The sequence below is a fragment of the Dromiciops gliroides genome, chromosome 4, assembly GCF_019393635.1.
Source record: "Dromiciops gliroides isolate mDroGli1 chromosome 4, mDroGli1.pri, whole genome shotgun sequence".
NCBI lineage: Eukaryota > Metazoa > Chordata > Mammalia > Microbiotheria > Microbiotheriidae > Dromiciops > Dromiciops gliroides.
Window position 1 is genome coordinate 194,188,220 of NC_057864.1, and position 26,468 is coordinate 194,214,687.

At 36.4% G+C, this 26,468-nt stretch overlaps 1 protein-coding gene across 4 annotated transcripts in view; it reads left to right on the forward strand.

The window, feature by feature from the left end:
* Positions 1–26,468, forward strand: part of TLK2 (tousled like kinase 2) — a 147,597-nt gene that overhangs the window by 113,824 nt on the left and 7,305 nt on the right. For all 4 annotated transcript variants that reach the window (XM_044003780.1, XM_044003779.1, XM_044003782.1 and 1 more), the window contains 8 exons: positions 1,259–1,325; positions 2,058–2,155; positions 3,751–3,832; positions 6,045–6,136; positions 10,392–10,481; positions 14,718–14,887; positions 15,974–16,112; positions 24,787–24,898. In XM_044003780.1, coding sequence (XP_043859715.1) covers positions 1,259–1,325; positions 2,058–2,155; positions 3,751–3,832; positions 6,045–6,136; positions 10,392–10,481; positions 14,718–14,887; positions 15,974–16,112; positions 24,787–24,898 — 850 coding nt within the window. The remainder of the gene's footprint in view (positions 1–1,258; positions 1,326–2,057; positions 2,156–3,750; positions 3,833–6,044; positions 6,137–10,391; positions 10,482–14,717; positions 14,888–15,973; positions 16,113–24,786; positions 24,899–26,468) is intronic.

Below are 26,468 nucleotides of genomic sequence, written 5' to 3' on the forward strand. Positions count from 1 at the left end.
TGCAAACTCCTCCAGGGCAGAGACTATCCTTCTTTTTCAAAATATTTGTATTTGTATACCCAGTGTTTAGCATAATGCTGGACATATCATAGGTGCTTAATAAATGCTTATGGACTGCCAAGTTGGCACCATTTCCTGGAATGTTCTGGGTGTAGTAGTGCTTGGGTATAGGGACTTCCCTGTCTTAATGCTCAAACAATCCCTGGACACTTGAGTGCTCTGAGGACATTATGCTCCTGATCTGATCTCATTTCCATTGCCATGCCTGCAGACTTTGCTGTCTCCTTATGCTGACCTGGGCTGGATAAATGACACACTGTCTTTTTCTGGATTTCAACATCAGAGTTTGGTCTGGTGCATTTTCTAGGTCTGTTTGGAGGAGTTTAGTGGAGGGGAGCTCAGCTTTACTGCTTCCTGCTAGTCTGCCGCCTTGACTATGCCTCCCAGATAGAGAAATGTAACTGCTGGCTTTTAATTTAATCATTCCCATAATGTGAAAGCTTGCTACTTGAGAATATGACTAAAAAGTCAGGTGTGTACTGCCTTGATTTTTAGTGTATGTATATATTTCTGAAGCATGGAAAGTGAATAATAGGATTTAACTCAGTTTCCAAATGATAGATTATAATGGTAAGAGAGCTTAGCCTGTGTTAATCCCTTTTTTGGGGGGTGGGGCAGTGGGGGTTAAGTGACTTGCTGAGGGTCACAAAGCTAGTGTCAAGTGTCTAAGGCTGGATTTAAACTCATCTCCTGAATCCAGGGCCAGTGCTTTATCCACTGCACCACCTAGCTGCTCCCATGTTAATCCCTTTTTAGGAAATATTATATGTAGTACCAAATTAGAGATGAGTAAATTACTCAGGGTATCCAAAACTTTTGGAATATTGTCATTCATAATGAAAATCTTTTAGGTTTTTAATTTCCAAAAGTTATATATTTGATATCTTTTCATAGCTTTAACAAAAGTAGCATAAGAGACAGGACTGATTTTGTAGGAACTGCTATCCAAGAAGCTTTTCCATACAATTTTCATATACTATAAAAATTAGATATTTTTTTACTTGAAAATTGAACCTTCAAATTATGAATTTTCTTTCCTGGGCTATGTGAACTGCATAATAATCCTTCCTCTGATTATATTTTATTCACTATTGAATATGTTTTGCTGCACATCTTGGTACTTTCAGGTAAACAGGCACAATTTTTTATAATTATATAAGCAACCAACTCACTCGAGATTCATTTCTTATTTTCCCAGGTTAACATTAGCTGAATACCATGAACAAGAAGAAATCTTCAAACTCAGACTAGGTCATCTTAAAAAGGTAAGGGTTATACTGTGTCACATGCTCCAATAATAGTTTCACAGAGTAGCAAAAATATTATTTTAGAAGGTTTAAAAATGCCTTCTACTTTTATCTTCTAATGAATTCAGTTTAGTCTTTGAGTTTCCTATCCTCAGTCCCTTTTGAGAACTAATCTAAAGTTTAGTGAGTTAAATAAGTGTTAATTTAATGTAAACTCTATCCATTGCCATTGAGTTCCCTGAAGTTAAAATATAGTGCTCAGGGGGAAGCACATTGGTTTTAAGATCATTTTAAATTCTTTCAATTGTTTGAAAAAGTAGCAGCAATCATATTCTTTCTTGAACAAATAAGGCTAGAAAGTGGTATACATATTGTTCCCCGAATGTAACAGGCTCTGTGTGCTTACTCTACTGATGACTTATGTGGGTGTTTAGAAAATACTGATAGTTCACCTTTGGTATCTAGTATATAACTGTTCATAGAGTCTTTAAAATAGTTTGCTTATGGTTTCTGTTGACTTATAATGAAAGTGAATTTCTAATTTAATATTTTGGTTCCCACTCTTTTACCATTGGATCTCTGATAAAAATGACATCAAATAAGGCTCTAAATCAAACTTTATTGACTGAATTTCTATCCTTAGTGATTATAAAAATTGCCCCAGTTTTTTCCCCTTCTTCTTCTTTTAAAGACTGTGAAAACTAAAATACGTAGAGTTCTAAATTATCTTTCCTTTTAATCTCATTTCAGGAGGAAGCAGAGATCCAGGCAGAGCTGGAAAGGCTAGAGAGAGTTAGAAATCTACATATCAGGGAATTAAAAAGGATACATAATGAAGATAATTCACAGTAAGCACTTTTTAGAACATTTTTACACATGCTGACATTGGTTAGATTTTTCTGAAATGATGTGACTATCATTGGCATTGACAGCTTGATTAAAGTGCTACTGGTGGATAAGAAGTTGTAATATCTGCATACTTATTTGTGGGTGAGGAAAGTATCTTTGCTAGTAAGTATAGAAAGTCTACTTTATACATTTAAAGTCATTTAGAGAATAACTTGATCATGAGCATCTGTTCAGACACAGCTTACTCTAATAGAAAGAGCACTCAGCTAGTAATCAAGAGATCTGAGTATATGACCAAGCTTTGCCCCTAACTTGATTCCCTGACCTCCATTTTCCTTATCTTTAGAATAATGGTATTCAGCTCGGATCATAGTAGGACCATAGGGGGTGTCAGAGGCCATCTAGTCCAATCTTATCGTTTTATGCATGAGGAAATTGAGTGCCAAAGAGGTTCATGAGTAGTTAAAGTAATGGAGGTGGGACTTAGGTCTTTTGACTCAAAAGCCAGTGGTACCATGTTACATTCATACTTTGCAAAATCCCTTTTAGCTTAGCTCTAAGTTTCTGTGGTTCTGTAAACAGTAAAAATGTAATGGAGGTCACAGAACATCAATATCATTGTTGGCAAATACATAGCTTTCCTTTTGGAGCAATCTAAGGCCTGCAATTATCAAGGCATGTAGTTTTGATAAAATTAAATAGCTTCTACCTAAAATTTGTTCCTTTCTCTCATTTTTTTCTGATTCTAAACCATGAGTTTTATGTCATTAGCCAAGGATTGTTCAGCATTCTTGAGTCAAAGCACCTGTGAGTGTCATGGATACTTAATCAAATGTTATCTAATATTTTATTAAATGAGATTTGCCTCCAAAACAGACTGGATGGCATTGAAAAATTACTGGCTTATGTATCTCTACTTTATCAGTGAACCAGATAATTTTTAAATAAGCAAGCCTTTTGGGGCAATCCATTTTCTAAGTGTTCCAAGATAAAAAGTAGTAAGTGGAAGCTTTTCTTGTTTTCTGTTTGCCAGTGACTCCTTAATTTTTTTTTTGAAAGAGATTATTTTCTTAAAAAGAACAAGATACCATTTTAAAAGCATTCCACATATAATGGAGAATAATTGATATTCATATAGGACTTTAAGGTTTGCAGAGTGCTTTATTTAAAAAAAAAATGGGGTAGGGGGCAATGAGGGTTAAGTAACTTACCCAGGGTCACACAGCTAATTAGTGTCAAGTGTCTGAGGCTGGATTTGAACTCAGGTCCTCCTGAATCCAGGGCCTGTACTTTATCCACTGCACCAACTAGCTGCCCCCTAAATTTTTTTAAATTTAATTTCATTGACACCCTTTTTATTAGTAATTTCTGGAAAGTTCTCAGGCAACTCAAAGGGATTTTATGTAGGTATTTGCTAGTCCTTTGAATTATAATTTGTTAAATAATTGAGTTTTGTGTTAAATACTTATATGCTTTCAAAAGATACTTAATATTCACTACTACTTCTATATTATGTTTTTTTGAGCATTTTTCAAAGCATGAAGACTGTGTAGTTCTTGGCCCTGAAGAAGTAACAGTGTTTTTGTTTTCATAGATTTAAAGATCATCCAACGCTAAATGACAGATACTTGTTGTTACATCTATTGGGTAGAGGTGGTTTCAGTGAAGTTTACAAGGTAAGTGTCAGGAACTTGGCCACTGTAAATGATGGCTATACAAAAATTGAATAAATGTCCTGCCTAATTGGAGAATTTTTTAAAATAGTGAAATCTGACAGTTAATATCATAATCAACAGCATATCATAGGCAATCCTAATCTAAAAACCAAATTCTTTACTTTAACCAAGCTTTTATCTTTCCGAATCATATTGCTCACTAAACCTCATGTTTAGGGTTAATGTCCTGATGTGAAGAAGTTCAATTGGGCTACTCATCACAGTACCACTGCCTATAGATACATTACTAACTACTTGATTTAACCAAAAGTTTTTTTTTTTTTTTAACCAAAAGTTTTTAATGGGTCATTAGCCAAAGATTGTTCAACATTCTTGAGTCAGAGCACCTGTGAGTATCATGGATACTAAATCAAATGTTATTTAATATTGTGTTAAATGAGGTTTGCCTCCAAAACAGATTGACTGGCATTTAAAAAATGGAAATTTAAAGTCCTCGATCAGATATTCTTTCCCCTCTGAGTCTTCACTAATAAATCTAAGTGTCTAGAAAGAAAGGTATTATTGATGTTTGATCTTACCAAATCATGTCAAGTGGGAACCAGTTCTTTGATCAAAATCAAATATTCAGTGCTTCACAAGTGCTTTCTAACAACTATATGTTGTAATGATATATTTTTGATGCCTGGCTATACAGAGGGACTTGGTGGAGTATGGGAAGCACCCATACTGAAGAACTCATTGAACTTTAGAATGGTTAACTTTTGATATTTACATTACTCATGACCAGAGCTAAGACAACTAAGTGGTGTTTTAGTTGGTTTTAAATTGATCTGAAAATGGGCATGAATATATTCAGGTGAACAATTTATAAAGCCTCAAAAGAACTCACTTAATGCTATATTGCTTTATAATATAGTATAATAATATATGTAATATTGTATAATCTAGACTTTATATAAGTTAGTGTGAAGGTTTCAAAGTAGAAGATTGTTTTTTTTTTTTAATTACGTGTACTGGTTTATCAAAAAAAAATTTGTTTATGGATACCACCTTAATTTCCTCTTTTTATGACATTTAAAATGGATCAGCATAAGGTGATAAATACTTAAACTTTTGCAGTTTTCATCTATTGAGACATTGACAAGAGCCACTACATGGGCAGTTAAAAGATGGTACCAATGCTTTTATAGATCATTACTAGGTAATACAGAGTGTGTAAAATTCCAAAAGGCAAAGTGGCAGAAAGTAAGGGCTGCTAGTATATAATTACCTAGTGCATAGGCAACACTTCCAAAAGCTTTACAGGTGTCCTATTAAATTTGTGAAATAGACACTAATGAATTGTTATTCATACTTCACAAGGATTACTGTAGAATTCCCTACTTGTAGGAGAGTAAACTTCCCTTGTGCAAGTGATTTCATATTTCTAAAGTGTAATTTCCAGGATCACATCTGTTAAGATAGTGAGAGGTCACATATACTTCTCACTTTATTACAACCTTCTTGTTAATTCTTAGCTTATCAGTAGGGTCATTTATTGGTAGAAGATCCATAGTTCCAAAAGCTCCCAGTCAATGTTTGAGTCAAACTTCATTTTTAGTTTAAGGGGTTTAAAGAGACTTTAGTCTTATTTTATGATGTGATTTCAAGGGATAGAGCTAAAGGATATGGGTTAGTCTCTGTCCTTTCTATTTCTTACCTCAATACAGGTTAAAAAATTATAGAATCATTTGCCAAATAATCTTACTTCAAGGAACTATGCTGAAAGAGGACATTTAATGATTGAATATTCTATTCTGTTTGTTGCCCAATGGGCAGTATTTTTCATTCCTTAGCTTCCCAAGAGTGATAAAGGAATAACTATTTGAGCACTTGACATCTTAGTTTGAGCTCTCTGATAAGAAAATTAAGTGGTTATTTGTCAATAACCATTTGGTTATGAGTTGTCCTTTCATGGTTTATTTCATGTTTGTGTTTTCTAGATCATTTGATGCCATTATGTTTGGATATTTCTGAATTATCAGATCATATTTCAAATAGTTGGTGGCTCTTCTGAAATAAATGGGTATTATAATGAAGTGCCATCTGCTGCCAGATTTCTTTAAATATTTTGGAACTTTAATTATATTGAACTGAAAAACAAGAGCTTCAAGTTAGTTGCTCATACCTGTAGTATTGGTTTGAACTTCTCTAAATTTCCTTCTCTTTGTAGGCATTTGATTTAACAGAACAGAGATACGTAGCTGTGAAAATTCACCAGTTAAATAAAAACTGGAGAGATGAAAAAAAGGAGAATTACCACAAGTAAGTGAACTTTATAGGGATAGATTTTGTTTTTTTTCCAAGTCATTCCCTGATCAGAAGCTCCAGACAGGAAGCATTTGCCTACTATATGCTAGGTACTGTGCTTAAGCACCGGGGGATATAGAGAAAGGCTTTTAAACGATTGTTGTTCTCAAGGATCTCACATTCTAAAGGAGGCTATAACATGTAAATAATTGTGTACTTCAAGATATATTCAGAATAGATAGGAGGTACCACCGTCTGCTGTTCAAATTCAAGTAAATGGGACCATAAGGAAGCAGGGATACAGAAAAGCTGTCTGATAGGAGTTCTACCTTTAACACCATAAAAGTAATGAATTTGAAGTAATTGCTTACCTTAGTTGTAATTCTGCACGTTGACACATGACACAGTAGAGTAAATGCTTTATGTTGGTTACTTAGTGAAGATTTGTATCCTGTTCATCTTTCTAGTCTCCTCTGCAGGAAATATACCACACTAAGATGAGGGACTGGGGGAACGGTGTCAGATAGATTCTTTTCAAGCTAGCTGTTGTGTACTAAGTCTTGTAATTCTTCGTTCCCTTAGTGTCAGGCTCTGGCTGTTTTTTCTTTCATCCTACAAGATTGGAAACATTGTAAATTAGTGATTCATTTGCTTTGGAGATCAGGAAGATTCAATTTGTTGTTAGATGGCCTTATTTGTTCTAATTTGGTGGTGTATTAACAAATGCTGACAGTAGGTGCTGAACACTAAGAGAAAGCTCCCTTTGAAGGGTCAAGTTTTTTTCTATAAACAGTTATGCTTTTCAGTGGTAAATAGAGCACTACAAAAATAGCAGTGCTATTTGAGGTAGTTTCTGAAACCTATGGAGGTATCAAAGTATATGTGTTACCATACTTCCTTTGATATATAGACACCTTAACCCATGGTTTATACCCCATTGCTCATTAGCTATTTGGAAATTAACTCCTCTTTGAGTCCAGCCACCACCGCTGTGGGAAATAATGCGTTAGGTTTTAAGGAATAGAGAATTCCTGCCCTGGCATAAATAGGAGTCCACTCCTTTTTATATCCTATTTAAATGAAGTCAGCCTCCAGCCCAGCATGTCCTAGGAAGGCAGATATAGTCCAGGTGATTTTTGATGAGCCCTTCCATTGAAAGCACATGCCAAATAAAGTAGAATTAAATTATCAATGGATATTAAGGATATATCAGAGACAAGAACCATGCATTCTTATATCATTCTAAGTATCTTAGACTATAAGATTCCACAGTGCCTGAGGGTATGAGAACAGATTGTCATTGACATCTATCCATTTTTATCAGAAATACCTTTCTGATCCATTTTTCTTTTGTATTCTTTGGGTGATGATCTGTATCATTTACTTAGCTTGGTCATTCTCAGTCAGTTGATTCTGGGGCCCAATCTTGGTATAGCCCTAAGGACTAAAACTCTCAGAGTTTAATCAAAGAAAATCTCAGCATTGATTACTGTAGTATCTTGCAAGTCAAGGTACTAGGAGAAATAGCTCCTAGATTTATGAAGGGATTGAACAGCAGGCCCCTTGAGTCAAGCTCTTCAAAGCAAAACTTCAAGCATCTCTTCCATCCCTTTTGAGTAAATAGTTTCACTCCATTTTGTAACTAAGGCATGAAAGAGGAAAAAATATGCAAGCAGGGACACTCAGGTGTTCTTATTCCTAGGTAGTTAGGCATGGCCAAGGAATGAGGAGATATTGGAAAAACTAGGGTCACAAGTAAGCTACATATGCCCGAGTATTGGAATCCCTTTTATACACTACATGCATGAACAGACTCAGCGATTCTTCTGAAATCTTTCCTGTCTCTCTTAGGAACATCATTGTGCTTTGTTATACTAAATGATATACAAGTAATCCTCATGAATCTGAAGTTATAATACCTTCTAAAATTTAATTGTTCTTTACCAAAAGTCCCAACAAAATGCTAGAAGCTACCTTGAACTCTAAAGGAGATCCATACTGGGTGTTTCTCTATAGAATACTTAAATTTTAAACTAACTCCTAAAGTAAAATGCCTATTTTAGTAATTGTATAACCGTCTATTATGACAATATTGTCATCATCTAATGATAATAAATAAGAAAAACATCAGTATTAAAAATGAAAACAAAATCCATATGTAATGGGGAGTGAGCATTATTGACTCACTCTTTAGGGTATGGGCTTGGAATTATTTTTCCCTAAGTCCTCCAAATCCCCTAATTTATAAAATCAGACTCTTTTCTAATGCCTGTTGTACGGGAGTAACAGATTTATAAGGCATCTGACTCAAATGGAATAGCATATAGCATAGAACTGTGAAGCATGGATTTGGGGGAGGGAAGAGAAATAAAAAAGAATGAAAACATTTGGGGAGGGTTAGAGTTTACCCTGAGTGATTTTTTGGGGGAGGATTATTAAAATAAATTTAGAATTAGGAATGTAGAAAAAAATTAATTATTTATAGATTGCTACCCAACTGGGTGGTTTTGGTTTTTGTTTTTGTTTTTGCTTTTGCTTTGCAATGAGGGTTAAGTGACTTGCCCAGGGTCAGGCAGCTAGTGTCAAGTATCTGAGGTCGCGTTTGAATTCAGGTCCTCCCGAATCTCCAGGGCTGGTGCTTTATCCACTGTGCCACCTAACTGCCCCCTTAACTGTTCCATTTTTAAAATTATTTTTAAAAACTACATAGTAGGGAATTTATAAATAAAAGCACAATCATTGCATCTCAATCAAAGGTATGCCATATCCAAAGGCCCAGATAAAATTAGTTGTTTTAGAGACTCTAGATATATTTCCCCTTACAAATAGAGAATTGTAAGAAAATGATTATTAATAATGGATTTCTTGAAGAGAATCCAGAGATCAGTTTCTCAGTCCCACCCCACTTCCCCACCCCGTCCAGAAAGTCCAGTTCTCCTTTGAATCTTATTTGGAACAAACCCAAGGGAACAAAAGAAATGGAGATAAACTCTTTTGTCTAGCTCTGCTAAGGACTGATGGGATCAAAACAAACCTAATTAATGGACTTTGCCATGAGCAACTTCAGTGTGGGTCTTTTGCATATTTTCCCCTGATGTCATCTGTAGTGTTCATTTTAATGTGGACCACCTTCAAATCATGTCAACCAGTGGAATTAGTTTTGATTAGTGTATAATGACCTACCTCTATCAATAGAGGGTATAAACCCTCAGGAGACACCATTAGAGCCCTTTGGGTTTTAGAGATGCTCTTGGCTCTCTCTTTGAGGACAGCATAGGTCTTCTGAACTCTCTTGGGTCTCTTTGACACCACGTTCATGGGACAACATGGGGCTTTTGGGGCTTTTTTTCTGCTTGAGCTAGCTGGTATGCTGAGGTTTTCTCCCTGCTTTTTCTACCCCTCAACCTGAGACCATGAGAAGTTAGGGAGATATGTGGTGAATCCTTTACTGGTATGTAAGATTGAATAAAATAATATGTTCACTGCCAAAACTGATCTTGATCTCAATAGCAATTAATTAAAAAAAAACACCAAAACTACAGAATAAAGCAAAAATTAAAAACAGGAAGAATGTTATCAGCCAGCTTATTTTTATACTTATCCCTGGGATCCAAGATTCAAAGGTAGAAATATAATTGAGAGTAGCAAAGTTCTTATGTTTGACTGGCTTGTAGACTAAGCAGTGTAGTTAGATCTGAAGTCTAAGGTTATTTTCAAATGATGCAAAACATCTTCAAGTGATGCTTCTAGAAATGCAATTTGAGATGCTACCAAATATATCTCTCCTTTAGGAAAGTAACAAGGACTTTGTGTGCCACAACTTCTGAATCTTTTGCCCTTTGTCTGTACCACATGAAATTGGCTTATGTTTAGAAATATTCCTATCAAATCAAGGACTAAACTTACTTGAAAAATGCCTCTTTTTTTAGTAAACTTCAATTTTCAGTTCTTGAGGCTGACAAAAGACATCAGAAACTTTTCAAACTGCTGGTAGTAACATTTCAGAAAATAAGCCTGATTTAGACAAAATTCCATATGGTAAACATATTAAAATCTGTTTGGGGAGAGTTTCCTCTTCTTCTCTCCTCAGTGTTCATAATTACAGGAGCCAGATAAATGAAGTCAGAGGACTAAAGGGAGCAGGTACAGACAGAGAGGGTAAATGAATGATATTTTGGTTCTTGTTTTGATTGATTAAGTATTTTACTTAGAAAATAGCCCTGAAATACAAGCAAAAAAACAACTTACTAATTCTCTGTTTCATTTATAGGCATGCATGTAGGGAATATCGAATTCACAAAGAACTGGATCATCCTCGGATAGTTAAGCTGTATGACTACTTTTCACTTGATACTGACTCGTAAGTATTATCCTAGGTATCTACACAGTACCCCAAATTTTCTAGGTCTTTGCGATAGGCACTTCTAGAGTTGAGGTTCAGTCTCAGGAAGACTATTACAGCCCAGTAACCCTCAAAACTGAATCTCTTAGTATGTGGGGAAGTGATTCCATAATAATTAACTACATGCTTTTGGGCCAAACAACCATGTGGGTGAATATATGTTGACTTTGGCTATCTTGGGCTCAACCCTAAAAACCCTAAAGAAACTCCATTGCTCCTCAGGCCAATGAGCTTGACTTCAGTTCCTGGAAAAATTCTAGTATAGATCATTAACCAAATCATTGGTGAATATCTAGAAAGGGAAGTGATGATTACAAAGAGGCCGCATTGGCTTCAAGAAGAATAGGTTATTCCAGACTAATCTTATTTCTTTTTTTGACAGGATTATTAAACTAGTAGATGAGAGGAATGTTATGTATATAGTTTATCTAGATTTTAACAAAGCTTTTGGGGGGGTGGGGGGGTGACTTACACAGGGTCACACAGCTAATAAGTATCACGTGTCTGAGGCTGGATTTGAACTCAGGTCCTCCTGAATCCAGGGCTGCCCCCTTAGCAAAGCTTTTGATAAAAGTACATCATACTATTTTTGTGGAGAAGATGGCAAGACATTCATTATATGATAACACAATTAGATGGATTTAGAATTGGTTGGATGGCTAGACTAAAAGTTATTCATGGTTTAGTGTTGATTTAGTTAGTCCTCCAGTGGAAAACTCAGGGATCTCTCTACCTAGGCCTGTGCTCTTTTAACATTTTGATTAGTGACTTGGATAAAGGCATCTATGCTCATCACATTTACAGACAACACAAAGCTGGGAGGGATAGCTAACACACTGGAATGCATTCAGCCTTCAAAAAGAATCTAATAAGATATAAAATCTGATACTTGGGTACAAAAAAATATCATCTTTACCAGTACAAGATGGGGTTGAGGAATTGGTTAGAGAACATTCATTTGTTCTAAAAAATTTCTAAGGGTTTTAGTAGACTACAAGCTCAGTATTAGTCAGCATATGATATGGCAGCCCAAAATGCTGATGTGTTCTTGTACATTAAGAGAAGCATAGCTTCCAAGAGTAGGGAGGACAGTCCTATTTTATTCTGCCTTTATTAGACTTCACCTGGAATATTGTTTTCAGTTCTGGGCACCACATCCCAGACATTGGTAAGCAGGGGGATGTCTGTCTAGTTGGATAGTAAAGGGCCCTGAGTATATGTAATATGAGCTTCAGTTGAAGGAACTGGAAATATTTTAGCCCAGAGAAGAGGAGCCTAGGGGAAAAAGGAAAGGGGAACATCAGATAACTGCCTTCATATATTTGAAGGGCTGTTGTGTGGAACAGTAATAAGATTTGTTCTGTTAGGTTCCAGAGAACAAAAGTAGTATCAATGGAGTAATGCTCCAGAGAGGCAATTTTGGGTCAGTGTAAGGGAAAAACTTCCTTACAATTGGAACTATGCAAAAATGGAACATGTTCCCTCAAGAGGTGGTAGGTTACCCCTTCTCAGAGGTCTTTAAGCAGAAACTGGATGTTGCCTTATTACAGCGGAGCTTCCTCTTTTTTGTTGTTGTTGCATATGGATTGGATTAGGTGGTCATGAGTTGAGGTCCCTCCCAACTCTGAAGTTCTGCAATTCTAGGACTATATCAAGGGTGTGAATTTGTACTGGGTCTATGAACATAAATAACAGCACAAATGAAAAAGGCAGTCTGTATGATAATTGCCATATTAATGTTACATACTGGTTTAGGAAAGTTTTAAAATCTTTGGACATTGCCCTGATATTCTGAACCAGACTAGACCACTACATAATAGAGACCCTAGGCCTGGCATGATCCTCCTCACTGATCCTATAGCTTTGGAGAAACTCCACCTGCCTAGGAATCTGCTTCAGCTCACATCTTCTACAAAGGTCACCCAGTCCCGGAGATTTTAGAGTTGGAAGGGGCATAAATAGCATTATTCCTGTATTTTAAGCCACTGTCTTTTTTAGCCAGATATTCACGTCACAAATCAGTTTTTCTTCTGCATCCCAGCAGTCATTGGGCTTCAGTTTTTGCCCATAATTTCACACTCTTTGGCAATACTTACTTGGTTCCTGCCCATCCTTCTTGTATCACCAAAAGTAGATAGGAGTTATCCATTTTAATGGGTAGGTTCTCTGTTTTGTCTTAGATAACTGCTCCTTGAAGACAGTAGACCTTTCTATTGTTTTCAGATTTTAAAAATGCATTTCCTCAGTAGCTTCAGTAGCCACCCATTCATTGCCTTTAGGTTAAAATACACTGTCTAGCATTTAACATCCTTCACATACTGACTTCATATTATTTTTCTACACTCTTCCACAGTGTTCCCCCTAATGCATGCTGCATTCTAGTTATTTTGGTATACTGGCTTGTTTGCTTTTCTCTGTATACAACTTTCATTTCCCACCTCTGTGCTGTCTAACTGGCTTTTCTGCTATGCCTGAATTGCTCTTCTTCCTCATCTCCATCTAGTTCTTTCAAAACTCATCTCAGCTTAGCTTAATTTAGTTGCCAAATTCTTAAAGAGGGTCTCTTTCCCCCGGGCCCTTCCCCCCCGGCCCCAAAGGGGCAGGGAAGGTGGGGCATTGAGGGTTAAGTGACTTGTCCAGGGTCACACAGCAGTAAGTATCAAGTGTCTGAGGCCGGATTTGAACTCAGGTCCTCTTGAATCCAGGACTGGTGCTTTATCCACTGGGCCACCTAGTTGCCCCCAAAGAGGGCTTTCTTGATTCTACCTTTTGTCATTGACCACTATCTACTATCCCTGCCTGTTTCTCACTCCCATACTCCTATATTTACTTGTCCTCTCCCCATTGTAGAGTGTAATCCCCTTAAGGGCAGCAATTGTCTCACTTTTTTATCTGTATCCTCATTACTTAATTCAGTGTCTAGCCTAAAATAGATGCTGAATAAGTGTGTGATGGATAGACTATGCTGTAAAGAAGAGAATAATAGGAATAATTGAAATACGTACTTTAAAGTCTATATACATTATCTCATTTGATTCTTGTAACAACCAAGTGAAATACTTTTGAATACTTACATTAGGAATCTTTAACTGATCACATTCTTGCAGTAGCCATATCCCATCTGATTTTTAAAAATAGTTCCTAGTGATGTGGGTCCATTTTAGGTTGGTTTGTTGTAGGGACACCTAGAGATCCTTCATGTATTCCAGGAGTTGTCTGAAGCAATAACACATTGTATAAATTATGAAATGAAAAATTCTCAAACCTTAATTGTACTATGTTAGAAGCATCATAAGACATGGTTTTTTTTTACATATTGTGCTAAAATTCTGTTATCCTACTTTGTGGCTGTTTGTTTTAGACATAGATTCACAGGTTATTGGGACAAATAGGGATTGGAAATTCATATACTCTATCTTCTCTCAGCCCTTTATTTTATAAATAAGGAAACTGAGACCAGAGGTGACTTATTCAGTCACAGTCATGTTATTAGCTGAACTGGGACTACAACCCAAGTTAACTGACTCCTAATCCAATGCTTTTTCCACTTAATCAAATTAATTCTTTCAGTGTTATTAAAGATAAAAATCAAGTTCTTCTAAAGAGCAAGAGACACATATACTTCCATATTTGTGCTCTGAAATTTCCTGTATCTGTGAAAGAACCTCTTGCAAATAGTGTCTTGTTCTTAGGTATTAAAGTTCTTGAGTCCAGGGAATGTAAATATTTCTAGACTCTGTTCAGAAGAGGCAAAATTTCTAGCAGAGAAGTCTTCAGAGCAGTATCATAGTACAATATCTTTGATCATGGTCTTTTTTTTTTTTTTTTTTTTGCGGGACAATGAGGGTTAAGTGACTTGTCCAGTGTCACACAACTAGTAAGTGTCAAGTGTCTGAGGCTGAATTTGAACTTGGGTCCTCCTGAATCCAGGGCTGGTGCTTTATCCACTGTGCCACCCAGCTATCCCTGTTATGGTCATTCTTGAACTGAGGATTCCATAAGTCAGTCTTCCTATAAATGCATAGATGGCTTTGGTTTGTGAGCAAAGAAATAGTCATTCTTCTGAATTATAGAATAGTGTTATTAGAGGATATTCCCTTACTACTAATCATTCAGTTTTGTGTTGATTTAAATGTTAAAATATTTATAAATGTTTTCCTTTTATTTATTTGATCTTTATTTCTTTACCTTTAGGTTTTGTACAGTGTTAGAGTACTGTGAGGGAAATGATCTGGACTTCTACCTTAAACAGCACAAGTTAATGTCAGAAAAAGAGGCCCGATCCATTATTATGCAGATTGTGAATGCTTTAAAGTACTTAAATGAAATTAAACCTCCCATCATTCACTATGATCTCAAACCAGGTAGGTTTCACTGCTAGATAGCAGAACTGTTGGATTTTCTTATTGTTCTTGGGATTATAATAAATAACCTATTTATAAACATAACTTGTCAGTAGGCAAAAAATCCTACTAATACCAAAACTTATTTTTAGGGACAGGGAGTTGGGTATGGAGGTATAATATAATTCAGGAACTTCGGGTGACTCCAGTTTTTCTTCCTGTTATTCTCTAGAGGCCTTTTCTGTCCTTTTTAGGTCTCCTTGAGGAATGTTTAAATGGTAGTGCTTTTTCTATATATCCCTTGTTTGAGCTTAGAGCTGACTAACTTCAGTAGTCATTATAAAAAAGCATAGACTTTGCATTTATCACCAAAGAGAAATATAATACATGCAGCTTAGATATATTTCCCCTTATCCTGTGGTGTACCTTTTTTCCCCTGGTATTTCTTTGAGAAGTCTTCATTTGGTTCCATATATATTACTCTAGCTATTTTGCTTGGGTTTCATAGAATAGTTCTCATTTACCCACTGCCTTTGCTGAGCCAAAGCTATAGCTTTTTCTTAATTTCTAGTCTTTTTCCTGATATCTGCATCTTAGATCACATACTTTAGTGTCAAAACATGATCTAAAGAACACAAGATAGGATTGTAATTAAGTGACTGTTTCATTTGGTTGTCCTGGGATTCTCCCCCCTCCCCCACCCCCCAATAGCTTCATTAATTCAACATATTTCTCAAACTTCTCATAGGAGCTCTAGGTGGCACTGTTGCACTAGCTTTGATTACATTTTGTGTTTTCCTTAATCTTCCAAATAATCCTTTTGGTTTAAAGAGATTTGTTGAAAGTTCATATGAAAATTTACTACCTTCTGGCTAAATTTACAATTTTACTTTGCTTTGGCAGAGAAATGATAAATCTATAGTTTGTTTATTCATTTAACTGGAAAACAAAAATATGCCACCAGGCAGATCTCTTAATAGCTTTATTCAAGGGAGTCACAATTTTACTTTTGTAGGAATTTTGGTGTAATTGTTCTCTTGTCAATTGTTTGAATTTCATTCTTTTAATCTGTGTTCCTTCTTATTCGTAATGTTTTTGTCTTTTTAGGTAATATTCTTCTAGTAAATGGTACAGCATGTGGAGAAATAAAAATCACAGATTTTGGTCTTTCTAAGATTATGGATGATGATAGTTACAATTCAGTTGATGGTATGGAGCTTACATCACAGGGTGCTGGTACTTACTGGTAAGTTTCATGCTTGTGTTGAAGTGAGCTTTAAAATGAGTGGGATCATTAGCTTGTTTAACTAAAGGACTTGTAAATAATTGGCTCTGGTAATTAGTTAAAAAACAAAAAGGCCCAAGTCAAGCAAATCTCTTCTGTTCATATAGTTACTATCTATTGAAATACAATTTGATTTTTTTTTCTGCTGCTATAAATTTGCCTTGTTATCTTTCCTACTTTGGCAAGCATTTTGATGAAATATGTTTCTATAGTTTCAAGTCAGATAATTTGCTTATGTCATAATTTTTGGGATAGCATTATAAGTAGAAGAAAGCTGTTGCTTATGTGATGTAATTTGAGAGACACTATGAGCAACCCTGTAGCCAAAAATATCTCCTTTACCCAATTGTTACAGTGCTTGAAATTCTGTCATTAGAGAGTCATTCTTTTGGGGTAAACGTTCCTGAGAGAAAGCATCCATTTCTTCATCAGGATATTTATTTTAAAAGTCCATATAATTCCCGACTCTGAACCTAAGAAATAGGAAGATCAGAAGTGAATTTTAGGTCCCACATACCCTTGGGAAAAAGAGACAGTATAGTTTGATGAAGAGTTAGAGGTTGTATGCCTCTGCTTTTTCACAAAGTGCAATGCACATTGTTCTCTGGCTATAAAATTTTTGTTTCTCTTTTTAATACTATCATTGTCACTTCACAGTTATTCCCCTTGCCTCACACCAATAGTCTTCCCTTGTAACAAATTCAGTTAAGCAAAATAAACACACACTTTTGTCATGTCTGAAAACATATAGCTCATTCTGTACCTGTAGCTCCTCACCTTTCTGCCAAGATAAAAGAGATAGGGTGCAGCTAGGTGGCACAGTGGATAAAGTACTGGACCTAGGGTCAGAAAGACTTGATTTCAAATCCACTTTCAGACACTTACTAGCTGTGTGATCCTGGGCAAGTCACTTCATTCTGTTTGCCTCAGTTTCCTCATCTGTAAAGCGAGATGGAAAGGGAAATGGCAAACCACTCCAATATCTTTGCCAAGAAAACCCCAAATGGGATCACGAAGAGTCAGATATGACTGGAACACCTGAACAAAAACAACACAAGAGACATGCTTCATCATCAGCCCATCATTGGTCAGCATTATGAGTCAAGTGTCTGAGGTCAGATTTGAACTCTGTTTTTCTTGACAGTATTTTGGTCACCATAGAAATGGTTTTCCTGGCTTTGCTCATTTGTTTATCCATCCATTCATTCATTCATTCATTCACTTCTTTCTTTGTTTTTTGCATAAGTTCTCCATATCAATCCATACAAATCTTGCCTTTTTTCTCTGAATTACTTATATTCATCATCTCTTACAGCAGAGCCATTCTTATGTATGATTGTTGCCTATAAACCTAGGTAGGGTTACCCCTTCACACTGTGTTTGTGGTTTCCTAAAAAGCTTTTTTATTATGAACTTAACAAGCATAAAGACATATATACTAAAAACAAACAACCAAACCAGAAAAGAGGATTGTATGTGAAATGTGAATGATTATGTAGTTAATATTATAATAACAGAACTGCCCTATGTCCTTCTGAACTTCCTCTCTCTTCTATGTATTTTTGTAATGTTTCTTTGGCATATTTTTCTATCATTACCAATCAACTCTTCTCCCCCCCCCCCCCCATAGAAGTAAAAACAGCCAAGTAAAACAAATAAATACATTAGACATGCCTGCCTAAAAAACTGTCTCACTATGCACTGCTAGCCAGACACCTCTCTGCCAAGAGATGGGAAGCATGCTTCATCAGTTTTCTGAAGTCATTCAGTCAACAAGCATCAGGAACATCGTATGGGCCAGGCACTGTGCTAGGCTCTGAGGACACACGTGCAACAAATAAACAGTCTTTACTTTCCAGGAACTTAAAAATTAATGAGAGAAAGAACAAATGTGTAAATATACATGATATAAATATAAAGTTAATATTTACAAAATAATTAAATATAAGATAGTTTATTAAGAAGGTCACTAGCAATTAAAGAGGAAAGGTTTCATGTAGAAGATGGCATCTGAACTGAGTCTTCAAGGAAGAGAAGGGACTATTTTAAGGCAGGGGTTAAGAAGAAGTATATTCTAGGGATGTGTCATAGTTAAAAAACAGAGAGGGGCAGCTGGGTGGTGCAGTGGATACAGCATCGGCCCTGGAGTCAGGAGTACCTGAGTTCAAATGCAACTTCAGACACTTGACACTAAGTAGCTGTGTGACCCTGGGCAAGTCACTTAAGTCACTTAACCCTCACTGCCCCTTGCACCCCCCACCCCTCCACCACCCCTACTCCCCATCCTAGAGGTAAATGGGTAGCCAAAGGAGTTGACTGAGTAGGGGAGGGACATGGTAATTTCATTTCTCTCTCTTTTTAAATGTCATATTAGCTAGTGGTTTGTCTGTGATGTTGTTTTTTTCCTTAAATAAAGCTACTAATTTGTGAATTCAACTTTTGATTTTTTTTAAGAATTTCTCTTTTGTGTGTTTACTCTTTTTTAAACTTTTTTTAATTGCATGCCCAATTTATTAATCTTTTCTTTTTTGCTTTTTTTGTGATGAGAATTTTTGGTTTCCTTAGTTCTGCCTGCATCAGTTCAGATAGACCCTATCAGTTTTCCCTGAAACTATTTTGTCTACTTTGTCATTTTTTGGGTCCAATAATGCCCCTTTATATTCATATGGCATAATTTATTTAGTTATTCCATGTAGACCAGTATCTTCTTTGCTGTGACAAAAACAGGTGCTATAAATTTCTTTGTACATATGGGTCATTTTCCTTTTTGATCTCTTTGGTCATTATTTAAGTTTGAATCCTTTTTTGCATATTCCCTTTATTGATTAAAGTTTTTGTTGTTTTCTGATCAGTAAAGGGTATGCTCAGTATTTCTGCTTTTCCGAATTTGTTTGTTAGGTTCTTTTTTCCCCTAGTATATGGTTAGATTTTGTAAAAGGAGAGATAGATAATATGTGTAAACCTTGTGATTCTCATTCAGTAAGCTAGAGCTCTGTCTTATCTAACTTTACTATGAAAAGGAATTCAGGTTTTAAGCTTTTTAAAAAATCTTTTCTTTGACTTATAAGCTCTGAATTTTGGCTATAACATTATGTTTCTGGGTGTATTAAATTTAGGATCTCTTTCAGTAGATGATTGGTGAACTCTTTCCATTTTTACTTTGCCATCTGATTCTAATGGTTCTATGCGGTTTTCTGATCGCCTAAAATACAGTGTCCAGTTTTTTTATTTGGCTATAGTTTTTAAGGAGTCCAGTGATTGTTAAATGATCTTTCCCAACCCCTTTTCTTAGTTATTTTTGATGGTAGATAGAGTCATATGTTGTTGTTATTTTTCAACAAACTTTTGGCTGTTTTAATATTTCTTGTTTCGTGGAATCGTTGATTTCTATTTGCTTTTTTCCGGAAGTCTCCTACTTAGGTCATGTTTTCAGCCTTCTGCTCTAAACTGTTTATTCCTTCTAGTCCTTTTCCAAAAAAAGCTTTAATTTCATTTTTTATCTCTTGCTTCATTTTTTCCATCTACTTTGGAGTCTTTTTGGGTAAGCCGTTTTTTGTTTGTTTGTTTGTTGTTTTTTTCTGGAGAGTCTACTTATACTTCTTGTACAGTGTTTTATTGTATTAAGCTTTTTGCTTAGCTCTGTCTCCAGCCTTAATTTATGGTTTGGGACTTTGTTCTAGGGGCAGATTTTGCCCTCTCTTGGATATTCTCTCTCTCTCTCTCTCTCTCTCTCTCTCTCTCTCTCTCTCTCTCTCTCTCTCTCTCTCTCTCTCTCTCTCTTTGGGTGGGGCAGTGAGGGTTAAGTGATTTGCCCAGGGTCACACAGCTTGTAAGTGTCAAGTGTCTGAGGTCAAATTTGAACTCAGGTCCTCCTGAGTCCAGGGCTGGTGCTTTCTCCACCTAGCTGTACCCCTCTCTTGGATTCTTGAATAGGTTTGCTAGACTATCCTCTCTGTAATATATCTGTAATATCCTATCCTCTCTGTAATATGAATGTCATTGCTGCCACGACACCACAGTTCTAGATGGGCTTGATGGTTTCTAGTCTTTCTTGTTTCCATCTTCCACTACCCTGGCCTGCAACAGGGGGCTGGGATCAGGCTCTACCATTTACCGCAAGTGTCTGATTTTTCTTCCTTTTTAGATGGTCCAGTGGAGGTGCCTCATCTCTGTCTCCTTTTCCTTGTTCAGTTACTATTCAGAAGTTGGCTCTCTCCCTAACCCATTGCTCCAAACTAAGCTTTATTTTTTTTCTCAATTAATTTTGCTCAAGTGTATGTTCATAGAGAACGTACAGTAAAAATCTCTTGTTAGATAAGATCGCACAATGACAGGTCAAAAATAGAAGCAGCATTTTTAATATGTTTATTTACTGTGATTGTTTTTCTGGGTAGTGTTCTTGTTATTCTTAGTTAAATATACTCTTAGATATTCTAGAAATTGGTTTTTACCTTTTGGTTTATACCTTTTGTAGTGATTTGAATAGTGGAAAGTCTTTTTTGTTACATGGAATTAAATAACTTACAAAATACTACCGTAGTCTAGAAAGTATTTTTGTTTTTAAACAATAGCCATGCAAGGTTGTAGTATTGATAAGTTTTATTGACTCTGTTTTACAGATAAAGAAATAGAAGCTCAGAATGGCTAAGTGATTTGTCTGCTGTTAGTAACCAGTAGAGCTGGGATTTAAACCCAGAACTTCTGACTCAAAATTTGGTGTACTTTCCACTTTAGCCGCCAAGATATTTTTGTCGTGGTGCTTATTTTAAAGAGTTTGTCAATGTCCTCTGGCTGTGTATTTAGATAGTCACTCTTCTCTTTTTGATGCTTTGTAAATAAGTGAAAAATTAAAGTTGAAATAATATTTTGGGGGGGGTGAGGCAATTGGGGTTAAGTGACTTGCCCAAGGTGACACAGCTAGCAAGTGTCAAGTGTCTGAGGCTGCATTTGAACTCATGTCCTCCTGACTCCAGGGTTGGTGCTCTATCCACTGTGCCACCTAGCTGCCCCTGAAATATTTTAAAAATTATTTAGCCTTTTCATTGGTATAACTTTGTGTCCTCTTCATCTTGAAATCTATCCCTCCTCATTGCTCAAGCAAGCAAGTCATGCTTTGTGGGTTTTTTTCTGGTTTTTTCTTTCTTTCTTTTTTTTTTTTGGTGGGACAGTGAGGGTTAAATTACTTGCCTGAGGTCACAGAGCTAATAAGTATCAAGTGTTTGAGGCCGGATTTAAATTCAGGTCCTCCTGAATCCAGGGCTGGTGTTTTATCCACTCTCCCACCTAGCTGCCCGCAAATCATACTTTGTAACAAAAAAAAATAGCAATGGAACGTGAAGGAGCAGTTCAGTAAAGCTAAGACCAAATCATACAAATCCTTGTTGATAGATTCCTACCAAAGAAGGGAAGGGGGTATATTTAATCTTTTTCTTCAGGGACAGGCTTGGTCACTGGTGCACATATTACTTCTTTTTTTTTTTTTAAGGGAACTATATTTGTACTCTTTAATGATTTCTGTTACTTTCCTCTCTTTTTTTCTACTTTGTGCTTTTCCTTTTTCCTTTTCTCCCGCTTCCTTGTCTCTTGGATTCTACAATGTTTGTTTTGGGTATTTTCAATGTGAAACAGTAAAAATTGTAAGGTAACTAAAGGCCTTAGTTCAATTAATTTTAAGAAAGAAGATTCTCCTCCTGAATATCTGAAACCTTTTTTAATACAAGAAAACATATTAGGCCAGAAATCAAGCTAGAAGTTGCAGATTTGGAAAATAACTTTGTTTAGGATTTTGATTTTTCAGTTTTGCAGTATTTGGGAGTGTTAAGAGTACCTCAACTTTAGTGTATGGATTTTTGAAATTTGTTAAGATTTATCCATTATCTCCTGAATTCCAAGTTCCAGCTACAGTTTGGCTCAAGCCTCTCAGAAATGAATGGACCTTTATTTGTTTGGTCTTTGGACTGCCAATGAGCACTTACCTTCCACACCATATAATTTGGTGTGGTTAGCTGTCTAGTCTCTGTAGTGGCCAGTGTTAAGAATTCAGACCAAAGTTAAGTTTTGTTGTCCTACTTGTGGTAGCCTAAAATTTTATTGTTTGGCTTTAACTTGCTTCACTGGCCTTTGGTTAAAGTCCCAGTTCATCTTTTAAAGTGGAAGACTATAAGGCACTCTCTGACAATTGAGCTTTAGAAATCTCTAATTGTAGTTACATTGTTTTAACCAAAGGAACGTGGTTTGAAATGACATCCTGTAAAAAGAACAGGAATTAGATTTAGGAGATATAGGTAAGTACCTGTATTTTCTTTCTTTCTTTCCTTTTTTTTTTTTTTTTGGCAGTGCAATGAGGGTTAAGTGACTTGCCCAAGGTCACACAGCTAGTATGTGTCATGTGTCTGAGGATGGATTTGAACTCAGGTCCTCCTGAATCCAGGGCTGGTGCCTTATCCACTGTACCACCTAGCTGCCCACAGAGCCTGTATTTTCTCATTGCTTCCTTCTCACTCTACTGCCCTTGAGTTGGTAATGTTGGGTAGGCCACTTCTCTTCTGGGTCATGGTTTCCTCAAATGTAATGTAAGGGCTTTGAATTAAATGATCTCTGGAGTCCTTTTAAGTTTCTGAGTCTGTTAGTCATGGTAGTAGATCTGGACGGAAAGTTTGAATTGACCTCAGGTATGAAAATATTGAGATTCCAGAGGAGCAAGGCTTTAGTAGAACTAAAGCCAAGGAGACAGTGCTACAGAATAAGGGCTTCCCAAAATTTCTTGAGGATTTTTGCTCCCATGATATTTATTACTGATTGAGTATGGTGACCATCCCTCATATGACTTCTAAAGTAAAATCTATCAAAGTTGGGGAAAGCGAGTGAGAAAACTAATGCAGCATATATTCCTAGCAATGGTGGTGAGTTATGAACAAGAAGTTTAGTGGGTGAGAGAAAAAGAGGTCTTGCTTGCCTGGAGTCTCCTATATCTAGCTGTCTTAGACATACTGTTGTGCCTTACAATTAGTAGGCACATAATAAATAATGGTTGTCTAAATGAATGAATGAATGAGGTATAAAATAAACTTGCAGTTTAGATAACTACATGAATAGTGGCAGAAGAGCCTAGCTCTCATAAGTATTCTAAAAAAGATCTAAAAAGGGCACCCCACGTAGTAGTCATATAGAAATCCCAAAAGAAGCATTTAGTAAGCACTTCTATCTAGCCTAGCAGTGCAGAGAAAGACGCCCAGAAACTTGTGGAAATTGGGAAAGATACTTCCTCTAGAAAAGCCAATGTAGTCCCAGGTAAAGAAGACAGAAGACTGTCCATGTGAACCAGAGACAAAGAATCAAAGAGAAACTTTCTAGAGAAAGTTACTGGGCGGGGAGGGGGGAGGGGATGTGACCATTTGACAAGAGCTCTTCTAACCTCTTCATCTAGGAATTCCTCGACATCATCTCCCAGTCTATTCTCCTTTTGCCCAGTTTCTGACATTTAGCCCTTCTCTCTGCCAAGATTACCTCCTCTGAATGTAAACATTTCCTCCTGCCAATTGCATCATCAACCATCCCCCTTCTTTCTTGAATCTTCCATTTCTCCCTATTTATTGGCTCCTTCTCTACTGCCTGCAAACTTGACCGGTTTCTCTCATCCTTAAAAGCCTTCTCTAGCCCCATTATTTCTCTCATGTTCTAAGTACTGTATTGATCCTTCCTTTTTCCGCTTTACTCCTTGAAAACATTATCTGTACTCTTTGCTTCCATTTCCTCTTATCTCACTCCTTAACCTTTCCACTTCTTCATTTAACTAACTAACCTCTCTACCCACGCAATTCCCACCTTAATTCATGCCCTTATCACCGTTCAACTAGAGTATTGTAACAGCTTCCGGATTGGTCTTCCTATTCCAGGCCTCTCCCCCACTCTAGCCCTTCCTCCATACTACTGTGAAAGTAATTTCTCTTAAATATAGATCTGACCATGTAACTTCCTTACTTAACCAACTCCAGTGGCTTTCTCTGCCCTCAGGACAAAATGTCAACTCCTCTGTTTAGTTTTTAAAACCCTACATGTGACCCCAAACTTTCTTTCCATCCATGTAACTTCCCTTCCCATACTCTTATCCAGCCAAATTGGCCTTCCCTTTGTCATCATATGATCTTCCATGTTTTTGCACTGATCTTCACCCCCTTGCCTGCATTGTGCTCCTTTCTTCCTTTAAGATGCAGGAATTGTTTCCACACCACAACCCCAACTGCTACTAATAAGCCTCTGAAACCACCTTTTATTTAACCACTTTGTACTATTTGTATTTATTAACTTTATGCTTATACTGAGTATCCACCTTTAGAATGCAAGCTCATTGTGTGAGTAGGAATTATTTCATTTTTTGTACATGTACTCCCAGTGTTGAATACCTAGTATGTGCTTAAATAAATTTGCTGATTGATTGGTTGTTTTTATATATATATATATATATATATATATATATATATATATATATATATATATATATATATATATATATATATATATATAATAGCATCCTAACTTCTTGCCTTTTCTTCTAAAATAAAAGGTATCTTCTTGTTGAATGTTTTAGTTTGGTACAATTATTTTTTAAGAATTCCTCTTACCTTTCTCCTATCAGGTATTTGCCACCAGAGTGCTTTGTGGTTGGGAAGGAACCACCAAAGATCTCCAATAAAGTTGATGTCTGGTCAGTGGGGGTGATCTTCTACCAGTGTCTTTATGGAAGAAAGGTAAGGAATATGAGCATTCATCTGCATTTTGATGGACATGTACACAGCATGTACTTTGGTTACCAGTACCATTCAGCCTGTGGGAACTGTCTCTTGCCTGAATTCTCTGTAGCAGGATGACTTGAAGACCATCAGTTCTCACAAGGTAGAATTCATAGACAAACTAGACTGTTTTAGAATTGCTTTCTGAATAATCAAGGAATGGATAATGATCTTCTAGCTTCAGGCAACTAGTAAATGTAACTGACCAGCAAAAAAGAAAAATACTGTGAGTTTTTTGTCTCCACAAATTCTGGAGTTCAGGCTCCCTTTGGGATGGTGTCTCTCTGGTCTGCTTCTCCTTACCCTTTGCTGGGTCATTGTCTGTGTCTCTGGATGATGAGTACATACGAAGGCTCTTTGCTCTTTCTGCTCTCTTGCTTCATCAGCTTTGACCTCATCAGCTACCATGACTTCTGTTATCTCTGCAGATGACTCCCTGATCCGTATTGTGCTCTGGGCTCTTTCCAGAACTACAGTCTCACATCATCACCTTTTTACTGAACATTTGAAACTGTTCGTTGCTTAGAAGCCTTCCATTCAGTATTTTTATTGAGACATTCTTTGTCTTTCCCCTAAACCCATTCATCTTCAGAAATAAAGCATTACTATTAAGGGCAATGCCATCTTTCTAGATACCCCCATGCATTACCTTATTATCATTCTTGAGTCCTCATTCTTTCCTGCTCCGTATGTGTATTCAGTTGCTACATCTCTCCATTTCTACCTCACCATCTTTTGCATTTAAATCCTTCTTGCTGCTCATATAGCTACCATTCTAGTTAAGGCCCTCATACCTCTTTATCTGGAGTATTGTAATATCCTCCGTATTGGACTCCCTGCCTCTTTCTACTCTTTTCTACTCCAATCCAATCCTACACACAGCTACCCAGGGGATTTTCCTCAAGCTCAGGTGTGAATATTTTAACCCTACCCCAACTCAGTGGCTTACTTCATTATGACTCCAATCTGCCTCTCCAAGTTTTATATTTGTTTTTATTTATTTACTTAATATTTATGTTGTATATATTTATGCGCTTATTTTCCCCATTAGACTTGTAAACTTCTTTGGAGAAGGGATTGTTTAACTCTTTTTATTCATATCCTCAAAACCTAGGATGGTTGTAAGTAGATGCTTAATAAATACTTATTAATTGGCCTTTGACAGGATGACTCCAACCTATTTCTCTAGCAATTGATCCCTTACCATTCTCCGTCCTCATGCACTTAGCATTCCAGGCCAGCTACTAGCTATATATATGAACTAGGCATTCCAGTCTTAGCACATATTAGGTACTTAATAAATGTTTGACTGACTGCCTCTAAGCATTCACACAAGCTGTTCTCTATACATAGAATTCCTTCCTTCTTCATCTCTACCTTTTAAAATTGTTATCTTCCGTCAAGGCTTATCTCAAGTTCCATTTCAACCTTGAAGCCTTCCTTGATTATCCCCAGTTGTTGGTATTCTCTCCCTCTTCACATTATTTTATATTTATTTTTATGTTCTATACCTCTAGGTAAATGTAAG